At 38.3% G+C, this 13,304-nt stretch overlaps 2 protein-coding genes across 2 annotated transcripts; both read left to right on the top strand.

Moving 5' to 3' along the window:
* The first annotated feature begins 946 nt into the window (after positions 1-946).
* LOC121948715 (potassium voltage-gated channel subfamily E member 2-like) lies at positions 947-3,606 on the top strand. Its single transcript, XM_042494128.2, has 2 exons — positions 947-1,074; positions 2,140-3,606. Exons 1-2 carry the CDS (start codon positions 1,045-1,047, stop codon positions 2,464-2,466), a joined length of 357 nt encoding a protein of 118 aa, XP_042350062.1. The 5' UTR covers positions 947-1,044; the 3' UTR covers positions 2,467-3,606.
* Positions 3,607-4,542: 936 nt separating this feature from the next.
* On the top strand, positions 4,543-12,385 carry casq2 (calsequestrin 2). The gene is made up of 11 exons (XM_042494864.2): positions 4,543-5,098; positions 7,706-7,790; positions 8,643-8,743; positions 8,842-8,953; positions 9,406-9,479; positions 10,007-10,137; positions 10,216-10,261; positions 10,361-10,415; positions 11,419-11,519; positions 11,624-11,698; positions 11,832-12,385. The coding sequence occupies exons 1-11, from the start codon at positions 4,862-4,864 to the stop codon at positions 12,144-12,146; spliced, it is 1,332 nt and encodes a 443-aa protein (XP_042350798.2). The 5' UTR covers positions 4,543-4,861; the 3' UTR covers positions 12,147-12,385.
* Positions 12,386-13,304: the final 919 nt, after the last annotated feature.

Raw genomic sequence — 13,304 nt, 5'->3', positions numbered from 1 at the left:
TGACGTCGATGGACGTACGTCGTAGCCTGAGATTCTAGAGCAAGCCTTGGATTGATGTTGAAAATGTTTTTGAGATATTATGTGGGAAAAAGATTAACACGAAGAAAAGAGATATACTTTTCTTTTGTGAAAAAAAGATATTGACAGAAGTCATGCATTTATTTTAAACATTTTCATTTTATACGCTTAGTATTGTATAACTGCAAGTGGACTAAGAGGCCTCCCAAACTGTATTTTGAAACACTAAAAGGAAAGACAAATAAGAAAACAGTAAGGACACTGGACACAATCACAATGCCTCAAGATCCTCTTTTTGATACAAAAATCTACATTCCCCTTCCTATTTTTTCTTTGTGTGTTTCCTTATCTCTTAATGTAAGATCATTTTTAATTAATTATTTTTTTATTATTATCATCTTTATTGGAATGACATGATTTTTCATCAAAGGAGAAAAAATTTATTCTATGGCAAGCTGTTTTAACATTTAATAGCCAGGTATCCAGGTATATTGCAGGTATCCCTAATTCCATTATTTCTGGCCAAAATGAACACTTCAGATATCCACAATTTCATCCTTTCTAGAGCAAATTTGAATGAATAATTTATATGTAGGCGATGGGGTTTCTCATTACAGTTATCTTTGATTAATTTGAAGAGATTAATAACTTGATAAAAGATATCTGTAATTAAATTATGACTATCTGTAATTCAGCTTTGAGATATCTACAGTTTAATTTTGACTGGTCAGAATTCCAGTGTAAGATATCTTTATGCCTTTAGATAGAACTTTATTTAAGATATATTAGCAGTTTGCATGTCTAGCATTTTCAAGGTCATGCCCTGCTATCTTTTCCTCTCACCCACACACAATAATGCAAACACACTGTTCAGCCAAGAAGAAAAGATTAAAAAGGTAAACAAAGTATGAGCAGTGGTTGACTGTGTTCCTGTGAGTTAATGACTTTGTTTTTTTTCCACTGTAACCAGCTGTGCTCCACTTTGCTTCTTCGTTTTTCCGTTTTCACGCCAAGAAAATCAATGTCATGATGCAGCCTTTGAAAACCTGGCAGAAGGTTGGTACAGTAAAATTAAAAATACCATTATTCATGTCTGTTTAGTTAATATGATTGTTTCTCGTGTTCTTTACATGATTGGCTGTAGAATTGAATGAGTGTAAGTGTGTGGACAAAATGACTTTGAAGAAATCAAACATTAATTTAGGCACTGGCTATTTGGCATTTTGGGGCTCTTCATGCTGTTTTACAGACTCACATATAACTGTTGTAAATTTCTGGACCATAGCTGTTGTTCTGTATTGACCTGCATAGCAATTGGATTCACCTTTGTGGTACAGTTTGCTGCTGCAATCATGAATTACAGTTTAACCCTTCAAAACCTCTCTTCTTTAAAGACTTGGCCCCTACATTAGCAAGAAATTATTAAAAAGTTACAAGAAAATTACCTGAAAATAAGCACAACAAAAGAAAAGTAAAAACAATTACCTGAATTTTTTTAAACATAATTAACTTTAACATAATTTAAATAACATAATTATATTAATTAACACCTACAGATTTTTTCCATAACTTTTTTTCTTAACCATTTAATAATTTTCATCAAATACGTAAAGATTGAACCAAGTTTTCAGAGGCTTTAAGTAATCTTGTGAAAGCTGAACATTTGTTTATCCATACTAAATTTGTTATTTTAAAGGCCCAGTGTGTTAGGGGGATATATTGGCAATAACAGAATAAAGTATTCACTATGTTTTTATTATCTCATGAATTAGTAATTGTTATGTTTACGTTACCTCAGAATAAGTTTATTATGTCTACATGGGTAGTCCATGGCTCATCCTCTTCCACAGAGACTGCCATGTTGTTTCTACAGTAGCCCAGAATGGACAAATCAGTCACTGGCCCCTATAGGCCCTTTCGCTTCAGCCACTGTAGTTTTTGTCTTTTGATGCCGCTGCATCCTTCACACTAGACCTTTAAATCTACTTTTTCCTCTCTTATGCATGCCGTTAGAGTTGCACAAGTCTAACTTTTGAATCTGAATGCTTCACAGAGAAGTAGAATTTGTCTTGCACTTTCTGGAAATAGCGACCAATAATTCTTCATTTTCCCTCCAATTAGATGAGTGCAGTTGATTGGTCCAATCTGACCCTTCACCTGGAGGGTTCCCTGACCAATGCATTGAGTCATTACCTAGACAACTGGAGGCGTAATGTGACAGCTGCAGCCAACGCTTTGGACAAGACTCTGGCCGAGGAGAACTTCAGGAACGTCATCTGTTATCTGGCGGTGATGATTGGCATGTTTGCCTTCATTATTGTGGCCATCCTGGTGAGCACAGTGAAATCCAAGAGGAGAGAGCACTCCAATGACCCCTACCACCAATACATCAAAGAGGAATGGACTGCTCAGCAGGGTGATGTTGTCGCCAACTTTGCAGCTAGATAATGCATGCACAGAGCCTTAACTCACAGCGTATCATCGCTATCATCAGGAGAAGCAGAAGCACATCTATATAAGAAGAGCGGGCCATCGTAAATATCTTTAAATTTTCAGGGAATGCTCCTCCTGCTGCTCGAATTAGTCACCAGAATAAATAAGTCTGATAAATACTGTGTATCTAACTTGTGATTGAGCTCAGACCTCTAGATATTTAATCCATGAACATCAATAATGCATCAGGACAGTGGCTTTCAGACTTTTAGCCATAGCCCTTTCAGATGAACTTTTTACCCCATCATTAACACCACCTGCTAATTTCACCCTTTGAAATCTGGATCAACATACACTGTCTTGTGCTGCGATCAGATGCCTTTCCCATATTAAAGTGTTTAAACCTATGAACCCTGAGCAAATTGGATTTTTGTTTGTAAACATGGTAAAAAAAGGGCGAGAAGTGTCCCAAAAATTTCAAGAAATTAGTAGATTTAGCAATTATCTTTTAAAAAGCTTGTCCAGTCAACTGTTAGATGGTCCTAGTATTATAAATGCTGGATCACTTTCACATTTTTCTGAAACAGGAGATCTGTGTTTTTTCCAACCCAGATAACAGAATAAATGTTGGCATTGTTTATTTCTGCAAACCCCAGGTATGTTACATTTGCATGTTATTATGTAGCGGATATGTGGAAACTTTATGTTGAAACTTAATGTTTTGACAGCGCCATGGTTAGGATGTGGTTAGGCGTAGTTACAAAAACCACCTGGCTACGGTTTAAAAGATCATGTTTTGGCTTTAAATATCCCACTTAGTAGTCTCAATCCTGGCAGGAAAAGCAACAGTGTCTTTGTGAAAAACAACTGCCAACAGCTGCCAGTAAAACAGTGATGGGTCGCTAAATCACAACCACTTTTTTTTTTCTTAAACAGTGATCTTCAGTTGTCTGCAGTACGGCAGGTGTCTCGCTAAGATGACACACCAACCAACATCTCCTTCACATGCAGATGACAGTCAGATTATATCACTTCAGTTTGAATAGATTGATATGATACATATGAAATGTACAAATGTAACCTATTTGTAATTTGCAGAAATGCACAATACCAACATTTTTTTCTGGTGACTGGGCTAGCTTTTGGTATAATGACGTAAGGCAACGTGTCTGCTGTGATAAAGAGCTGCTGACAATATATTTACTGAAGTGAAATACAATTTGTGTGTTTTTTTCTTTGCAAATATATAATATTATATTATTTTTATATTATATCCATAATTTTCCACATATTCCCCAGAAATTAGAGAAAATACCTGCTGGGATGCAAGCATCTCTGGCTGGGAATCAACTATAACATAAAAAGATCTTAAACATTTTCAGTAGGAGTGCTGTTACTATAACTCTCATTAATCAGCAGGTCATACTTGGTTTCTACCTGCAGAGGGCAGTAGATGCTCCTTCCAAAGCAGCTAAGGAGCTGTTGCAGTTCAAAGTAGAGGTGAACAAGCCTAAATAGGGAGGCAAAAATAAAGGTGCAGCTGCTGCGGCTTTGTCAGAAGGGTAAAAACGGGGGATATAAAGCCTAAATATAGAATTTAAGAGGAAGATCTTTGAGTCAGTGTGCAGGTTTGTGAAGAGTAAAATGAGGAAAATAATTAAGAAACAACCAAAATGTCATATTAAGATAACAATATATACTCGTTTCATGGTCACATTGCATGCTAAACTCATGAAACCACATCTGCAGAACAAACACCACACAGATTATCCAAGTTGCCCTTTGCACACCTGTTGGTGTCACTTAAAATACACCACAGTTTTCTACTCTTGCACCAAATCAAATGTCCACAGTGTTTTTGGTCCTCACAGACTTAAACACCTCAAAATAAACTAAATCCCCCAAATCTCTAGGGCTCAACTCTCTCCTCACTAATCAACGACTCCCTCAAACAGACATCACATGGAGCAAGAACTACAGTCACTATTACCCCCCCCCCGCTATCTCTCTTTCTCACTTGCAGCTTTATTTTTAGCATTCAAACAACTGGTCTCCTAAAAATGGGCCTGTCCTGCACAAGAAGTGGGAGAGGAGCGCTGCTATGTATGGTATCCACTCTCCGAGCACCTCACAGGCCGAACAGTGCTCCTCTCTTGCCTTTGTGTCTGCAGAGCGAAGGCTTGAAGGCGTGATCACAGGGGGAGAATATAGCTCCTAAGGATGCTTGTAGAAGTTGGATTTCTCTGCAGAACTTGGGATGCTTGAGAATTTTCACTAACGGACCAACTTTTTCAAACTTTCCACAACATTACATTTCCCTTCCCTTTTCACAGGGTTTAGATCAAACTTTTTGATCGTGCAGCTTCATACTGTGAAGTCCAAACTCGGGGGTGTGTGGTAGCTCCGGACCATGCTCTCCCTGTGCTTGTTCCTGCTCTCTTGCCTGAGCCTTGTGCCTCTGGCCCCAGCTGAGAAGGGCTTGGAGTTCCCACAGTATGATGGGAAGGACCGGGTCCTGGACATCAATGACAAGAACTACAAGAAAGCCTTGAAGAAGCACAGCATGGTGTGCATGTTTTATCATGGACCCATACCAGACAACAAGGAGCTGCAAAAGAAACACCAGATGACTGAGCTGGTGCTGGAGGTGAAGTATTAAGAAGAGGAAAATGAAGGTGCAGGGTAATAGTAAAGGAAGAAGGAGAAGAGCAGGGATCAAATGAGTATGAATAAGACATGTTACAAAAGTTGCCATTGCTGGAAATGGAAGAAAGATAGATAATGGAGAGGACATGTTTTTTTGGTGGCAGTGATATGAAGAAAAGTAATGCAGTCTCATTAACCAGAAACATATAAAAGATTTAGAGTCTAATAAATCCCCACAAGTGCCAAAAACAAAAAACAGAGAGCCAACTGGTGAGAGATAAACCGTCATCTTAATGTTCAAATGTGTTAGTTTTGTCAAGGTCAGTGTGTATCTGTATGAGTGCACAGCAGTGGTGTAATGTAAAGTACAATTTATCAAGTACAAATATTAGGTACTTGTACTTTTTTTCTGTAAAGCTTTAATGACTTTACAAATTAAGACTTTTGCAATAAAAAAAACACAAGAAGAGTTAATAGAATATTATGTTTTGGTATACTAAATGGTGTATTCAAGTACAGCTGAAATGGTTACTTGATTTATCAGTTAGCTAACTGACAAAAAATAATTGGCAACTTTTTTGATTAAAAAAAACATTTTCCTCTAATTCATTTTGAATACTTTTGAGTTTTTTGCTGGTGTCTTTTTTATTTATTTATTTATTTAACTTTTTTTTTTTTAAACATCTGTCTGCATCAGGTACTTTTACTTTTAATACTTCAAATACATGTTCCTGCTTATACTTGCTTAGTTTTACTCCAGTCATATTTTCAGTGCAGGACTTTTACTTTTTTATTGTTAGGTATTGGTACTTTGACTAAAGTAAAGGATCTGAATATTTCCTCCACCATGAGTGCACAGTGAGATACATTGCTGTGCCTTTATTTATCTTAATCCCCTCAATTCAATGCGCGCCTCTTTCCCTTAGAAATAAGTCACTCAAAGGTTGTTCTCCCTGGCTGGCACAAATAGGCCAAGAGCTCATGTGTATTATGTTTTATAGCACCACCAACTTCTCCTTTACCTTGTAGTTTTTTGGTGGACTTGGGTGTTCAAAGCAAAAGTAAGACAGCTTGACGTTACTTTGTATTCAGGCTCAGTTAAACAGCTGGCGCCAGGCATCTAATTGATAGACTAAATTAAACTCTTTGTTTGAGTTCCATACAGTAGGAAACTGTGTGCACTGTGCCTTGTCTCATGTTACACATGGCTGAGGGTGAGCTGCTCCCTGATCTGTTGAAGGTAATCTGAGCTCAGTCATGCAGCTCTGATATTAGCTTCACTTATTTGACACAGCACAGGTGGGCCATGTTGCTGTGGTCAGGCACTTATGCACAGTAACCTTACAGAAGGTTAACTTTGTATAAGTCACATAATATTTGGCATATTTGCTCAGTTTTCCCAAACATCTATAACTTGTCCTGTGGTATTTCATTGTCCTGCGGTATTATCATTGCAATTGTTAGCTTATTGTTTCGTTTGTTTGCAAAACACTGCCACCAACTGTAGATCAGTGGATTGGCATGAAAAAGATGGCAGGACATAAACTGCACTGCATGCATGCTGTATGCACATGTGCACATGCATGAATGTGCACATGCAAGATGCCAACAACCACTGCTGCATGAACTCAGTGGCCAGAAGAAATATTGGCATTGTACATTTCTGCAAGCCACAAATATGTAAAATTTGTAGGTCATTATGTAGCAAAAATGCAACACTCCTTTATGTTTCAACAATGCTGGGGTTAACATGTGGCTATGTTTTAGCACAAAAAACACTGGGTTGGGAAAAGACCGTGTTTTGTCTGAAAATACCCTTTTTTGGTGTCACAGTTATGCCACCAACGTCTTCATGCACTGCAAACACACCTACTTTTAATGGCACAGTTGCAACTGGAAATGCAGCTGATGCTAAAAATCTGCTGTTTTGTTGTTTGTTGGTCTGTAACAGTTGTCTGCAGCTTGGCAGGCGTCTCACCTTGGTGTCATACCATCCACCATCCCCTTCACCAGGTGACAAAGGGTGCTCATATACATGTAATCAAAACTACGCCACACATATAAAACATACTGCAACATGTCCGTGGTTTACAGAAACATACAATGCCAACATTTGCTTCTGCCAACTGGGCTGAGTGCCACCTACTGTCAAAACTCCACAGGATACCTTTAACTTTATAAGTCCAAAGCATTTAACTGTACTTTGAAGACAGCACATCAATCATAGAGTGAACAACCCTGTTTCATTTAAGGATGATATCCGGCAGACTTTTGTCACCTACTTTTCCCCACAAAAGCACAGTAGGTGACAAGCGAAACAATTATATATACTGTAGCTTTGGTTATATTTAGAACAAAGCACCCTCGATTATTATGTAACTGTGTCTCCATGGCTCCTGGGCAGCTTGAGCACCTCTGTCATATTGCCAACTTTGGGATTCCTTTTTTTTCTCTTTAAGACCAAGCACTGCAGTCAAACTCCTATAATTTAAAACTGGGATTTTTTCTCTCAGACCTTAGAACTCAGAGTGAATATTCATCTTGTTTGTTTTACATCAATGCTCTTCTTAACATGTAATCCTTATTGCTGTCTTGTTTTTGGCTGCAGCTTGTTGCTCAGGTTATGGAAGAGAAGGATATTGGGTTTGGGATGGTCGACTCCCACAAAGATGCAAAGGTGGCAAAAAAACTGGGTGAGTATTTGAATACAGCATAAACCTTTATCTGATTGATACTTGTAGACAGAAGTGTGGACTCAAGTCACCTGACTTGGAGTCGAACTTGGACTTTAACACCAATGGCTTGTAACTTCACTTGGACTTGAGCCTTTTACTTTGAACATATTTCAGACCTTCCGCCAATCCCAAAGAGTAAAACATGTTATTTAAAGGGTGTGCCACAAATCAATTCAGTTCATTCTGAATCAACTAACCCTAACACTATCCATCCCCAGCAAGTCGCCAGTTATTCCCCAGATGATCCACTTTATCTGTACAAATTTGAATGCATCCAGTTGAGTTGAGAGACAGAACCAACCATGTTACTGAGTACCAGTTTGAAAAAAAAAATATACCAAAGGTGATTTTGTTTGCATGCAAAAACTACGTGGTGGTCAACAAAAAGGAACTGCGGTATGCAAAACGTGCAGATTCAAAAATTAGATGGAGGCGCTGACGCAACAACTTCTAACTTTGTTCGACATTTGAAGTTGCAGAGAGAATTATAGATCAAGACTAAGACTAAGTTGTAACTACTCATGATTTTTGTAAATTTAGCATATTATGTTGTTAAGATGGCATTGCATTTTGTGACAAGCGCATTATGACTTGTTTTGGACTCGAAACTCAAAATTTAGTACTTGTGACTTGATTTGGGACTTGTGTACAAAGACTTGAAACTAACAACTTGCAAAACAATGACTTTCCCACTTTTGCTTGCAAGTCCTGACAGACGTTTTCCCTTAATTCCAGATTTAGTTAAGGGTCAAATAACTTTGAGAGCAGTTTCTAAATGTATATAATGACAGTAAGTTCCCTCAATCACAGGCCTGGAGGAGGAGGGCAGTGTGTATGTTTTCAAGGCCGATCGGGTGATCGAGTTTGACGGCTTGCTCTCGGCTAACATTCTGGTGGAGTTCTTGTTGGACGTGAGTAGTGTGATTTAAGAGTAGATTTCCAGCTGTTTGCACTAATCAACAGTCACAAGCTTACCCCAGTATCTCTCTCTGTGTCTCTATGTCTCTAGTTGTTGGAGGAGCCAGTGGAGGTAATAGGAAATGCTCTGGAGCTGAGAGCCTTTGATAGGATGGAGGAAGACATTCGCCTCATTGGTTACTTCAAGAGCGAGGACTCTGAGCGTGAGTGTGTGAGGCTGTTGTCATGATTGATAAATTTGTAAAATATGTATTTTGCTGTCTAAACACAGCTCTTGTTATCTCTCTGTGGCTCATGCCCTCATTATAACATGAATGTATTTTAACCCCCTCATCTCCACGGATTTACGGATCCATTTTTACCACTGCTGCACACACAGCTGCCGCTGCCATTTCCTGTCTCACATGCTGTGGAAGAACTGAGTCTAGAGTAGTTTACTTGTGGTGATGAGCTGCAGCTACATCCATCTGACCAACTGTGGGAGCATTAAGTAGAGGTCAAAGTTCAACTATTTCCACTCCCTGATGTGCAAATGTCATGTACACAAAGAAAGCACAAACAGATGTGAGACCAGGAAAACAAGAGTACAACATCATACAGTCTAATAACCCTGTGTGATAATTTCCTTTTCCTCCCTGCTCTCTTTCATCTGCAGACTATGAAGCATTTAAAGAAGCTGCAGAGCAGTTCCAGCCCTACATTAAGTTCTTTGCCACTTTTGAGAAATCTGTAAGTAACAAACAAACAGATAAATCAACACATCATTATTTTTTTTTTTAAAACATTTTTTTTCAGAACACAACACTTTATCAACACAAGATAAAGATAAGATAAGATAAGATAAGATAAGATAAGATAAGATAATCCTTTATTAGTCCCACAGTGGGGAAATTTCCAACATTGCAGCAGCAAGGGGATAGCAAAATAGCAAGATAACAAGATAAACAAATAAATAAAATTATTGACAATCACTGTAACCTGAAAAGTGGAGTACAATGTCCTCTGACTCTCATCAACAGCGTATGGCAAAAGATGGTTTCGGAAGTATTAGGAAAAAGGTATAAGGAAATCTGATGTGGCCTTGGGTAAAGTTTGCCTCCATTCTGAAGGGTATCAGCCTTGTAATAGAGTTTATTTGAGTTCAGACGGTAAATATTTTAGCAAAGGGCACCAAATCTTAAGAAATGAATCCTCATTACTGCTTTCATGAGCTGGATGCATAATTATTCTTGAGTGATGTAAACATGTTGCTACAGGTGGCCAAGGAGCTGACTCTGAAGCTGAACGAGGTGGATTTCTACGAGCCCTTCATGGAGGAGCCAGTCACCATCCCAGGCAAACCTCACTCTGAGGAGGAGCTGGTGGAATTTATAACTGAACACAGACGGTAAAAAAGAGCAATGCTGACCTATTTTCTAAAGTTGTATTGTATGAGCACTTCAACATGTGTTTTCTGTACCATCAGACCAACTCTGAGAAAGCTGCGTGCAGAAGATATGTTTGAGACCTGGGTGAGTGATGATTATCCAGTTGCAGTCAGCATTCACAAGTTTAAATTTAGTTTCCCTGGACACTTATAGTAACCTGACATTTATATTTCCTCTTTGCAGGAGGATGACATTGAGGGCATCCACATTGTTGCGTTTGCAGAGCAGGAGGACCCTGGTAAGGGCCTGTTATATGCTAAGAACACACAAGGTGGAGGGAATGCAAATCCAAAAAACAAATACAGATGCTGGATCAAAAAAATGAAACTATGGCAAGAATCAAATGGAAGATCTGCACGCTCTAATAAAAGCTCTCAGTAATCTTTAATTGTGCAGTGTTCAATCTAACAGAGATCTTCATCAGGCATTCATCACAAAGCAGATAAAGCAACATAAAGACGTAAACACATTAATCTTTCAGATTATTGTGATCTGCTTGATGGAGAGTCAGTCGACTGTCAGGTTGAAACAATCAGATTTGTGTATGATTCTTGCCCTGGTATATACTATACCACTATATGTTATAGGAGGGTATGAGACTGTAGAACATTTTTGCTATAGACACTGGAGTTTACAGACAATATAGTAACTCTTGTTTCCTGACATTTAACCAGTGTAAAGGCTTCATAGCAGGTTTAAATTTTTGTGAAATAAACTTATTGACTTTATTGCTGAGAGTTCAGAGGATTTAATCCACTCTTTAATGTCTGTACAAAGCTACAAACTCCAGGGATGAAAAGGAAGCCTATGTCGATGTGACAAAAACTTCACTTCCCTAAATGGCCACTTGAGGTTGGCTCAGAAAGCCAGTCAGTTCCAAGAAATCCCAGTGTTGAAATGCCCAACATTACAGCAGAAATAAACATGTTCACAGTCTAGCACAAACATTATTTCAACATTCATCACAACTGTTCTAACTCACCTGTTTACATTTTATTAAGGCTTAAAGCTATGCATAAATAAGTGATCTTTAGAGTTGCTGTATGGCAGAGCCAGGCTAACTGTTTCTTGTCTTCATGCAAAACGAAGCTAACTTGACGCTGTCTGTAGCATACTATTTCATTTACAGATAGTCAATGTTCTGATCTAAACGTCGGTGATAAAAGGAACAGGCATCTTGTGCTCACCTTTTGGTCAGTCAGAGTTTTATGTCGACTGATGTTATGTGAAAATGCTTCCAGATGGTTATGAATTCTTTGAGATCCTGAAGGAGGTGGCAAGAGACAACACTCACCTGCCTGACCTCAGCATCGTTTGGATTGACCCAGATGACTTTCCTCTGGTGAGCTATCAACAAAAAACAAATAAAAACAAAAAAAACACCAACTGATATTTAATTCTTAAGCTGCAGGTCTAACTTGATCTTTTTTTTGTTGGTTGCTTCAGCTGATCCCCTACTGGGAGAAGACCTTTAAGGTGGACCTGTTCAGACCACAGATTGGAGTTGTCAATGTTACAGATGTGAGTCCCCGAGACCCTGACAGCCTGTCTAAAGTGACATGAATGTTGTGTGCTTGTCCTGACAGTATTTGAACTCTCTCTCTCTCTCTCTCTCTCTCTCTCTCTCTCTCTGTGTGTGTGTGTGTGTGAGCAGGCCGATAGTGTGTGGATGGAGATGGATGATGAGGAGGATCTGCCCACTGCTGAGGAGCTGGAGAACTGGATCGAGGATGTTCTCTCTGGCAAAGTCAACACTGAGGATGATGATGATGATGATGATGATGATGATGATGATGATGACGACGATGATGATGACGATGATGATGATGATGATGAAGATGATGACAATAATGATGAGGAGGACGGTGGCAACAATGACGACAATGATGACGACGACGATGATGATGACGATGATGATGATGACGACGACGACGACGACGACGACGATGATGACGATGATGAGGAATAATCCGTAGCCTAATCCTAGAAAATGTTGACTCCTCTGTATTTTTCTTCAGGTTGAGTTGAGCATGGATTTCAGACAAACTGTACAGTAAAATGACTTTTCACAAATAAATATCAAATTTATACTGAATATGTGCCTGCTAAAAATAATAAATCTATTTAATATCCAAAATGTCATTTTTTGACAATGTAAATAAGCCTGGAATGGGTTTTGGGATTAAAATAAAAGATTTATAAACTTAAGTTTCTGAACCAGATGTTTACTGTGCTATGGTGGCCGTGAGAGCTCAATGCATTGCAAATTCCCAAAACACATAGACCCAACACAAACAAACGAAGAAACATTTTCACCAATTTCACACCATATGTCCAGCATTTGCAAAAATTAACCACCAACATGAAAACACAAGAAAAATCTATTTGCCAAAACATGTGCAACATTTACAAAGCATGCTGCAAACAGAGAGATTCTCTGCAAGAAGCTCACAAAACAAACACAATGTGTTAATTAACACTTGTTACATGCATTGTGTCTGTTCAAAATATGCTTGTTTTCCCAGGAAATGTGCTGTGCTGGTCACAGTGATACAACCTTTTTCTAAATTAAGAAAAACACTTGAAATGCTTGTTCTTTAGGTTTATTTTTATAGGTTTAGGCAACGTAAGCACGTGGTTAGGTGTAAGAAAAAAGACATGCTGACATAACTGTCTTTATAAATACTGTGCGTGTCATCAAGTTGGTGTGGATATTTCTTCATTGGCTTGTGTTTTTGAAATTTGATTTCTCAGCCCCACCATACATTACATGTGTCAATATCTCATATATTTAGACATAAAATGACGATGTTAAATATCCCTGCCATCTGATTAATTTCTTCTTTAAATAAAAGAAATACTACTTAGTCCCACTGTAGAACAGCAAGTCGACTAAAACTTGAATATCAAAAGCAGCACCAGTGGTGGCAACTAAGTATAGTTACTCTAATACTGCACTTGCACAATAGAGTATAGGTCTGAGGCACTGTACTTAAACTGTTATTTACATTTTATTCTTTGTTCTATTTCTAGTTGTGGTAGATAAGCTTAAAATAAACAAACAGCTGTTGCTTTTGCCCCTTGCAAAAAGCATCAGAACTTTCCCTCTCTCTTCATTATCAATCAT

The sequence above is a fragment of the Plectropomus leopardus genome, chromosome 10, assembly GCF_026936395.1.
Source record: "Plectropomus leopardus strain MGB_pleo_1.0 chromosome 10, ASM2693639v1, whole genome shotgun sequence".
NCBI lineage: Eukaryota > Metazoa > Chordata > Actinopteri > Perciformes > Serranidae > Plectropomus > Plectropomus leopardus.
The sequence above is the reverse complement of the archived record's forward strand: the minus strand, read 5'-3'. Positions and strand labels throughout refer to the sequence as shown.

Coding starts and splice junctions, on each gene's coding strand:
- casq2 (XM_042494864.2), top strand. CDS start 4,862: ATGCTCTCCCTGTGCTTGTTCCTGCTCTCTTGCCTGAGCCTTGTGCCT. Junction 7,791..8,642: donor AAAGGTGGCAAAAAAACTGG/GTGAGTATTTGA, acceptor CCTCAATCACAG/GCCTGGAGGAGGAGGGCAGT. Junction 10,262..10,360: donor AAGATATGTTTGAGACCTGG/GTGAGTGATGAT, acceptor TCCTCTTTGCAG/GAGGATGACATTGAGGGCAT.
- LOC121948715 (XM_042494128.2), top strand. CDS start 1,045: ATGATGCAGCCTTTGAAAACCTGGCAGAAG. Junction 1,075..2,139: donor CTTTGAAAACCTGGCAGAAG/GTTGGTACAGTA, acceptor CCCTCCAATTAG/ATGAGTGCAGTTGATTGGTC.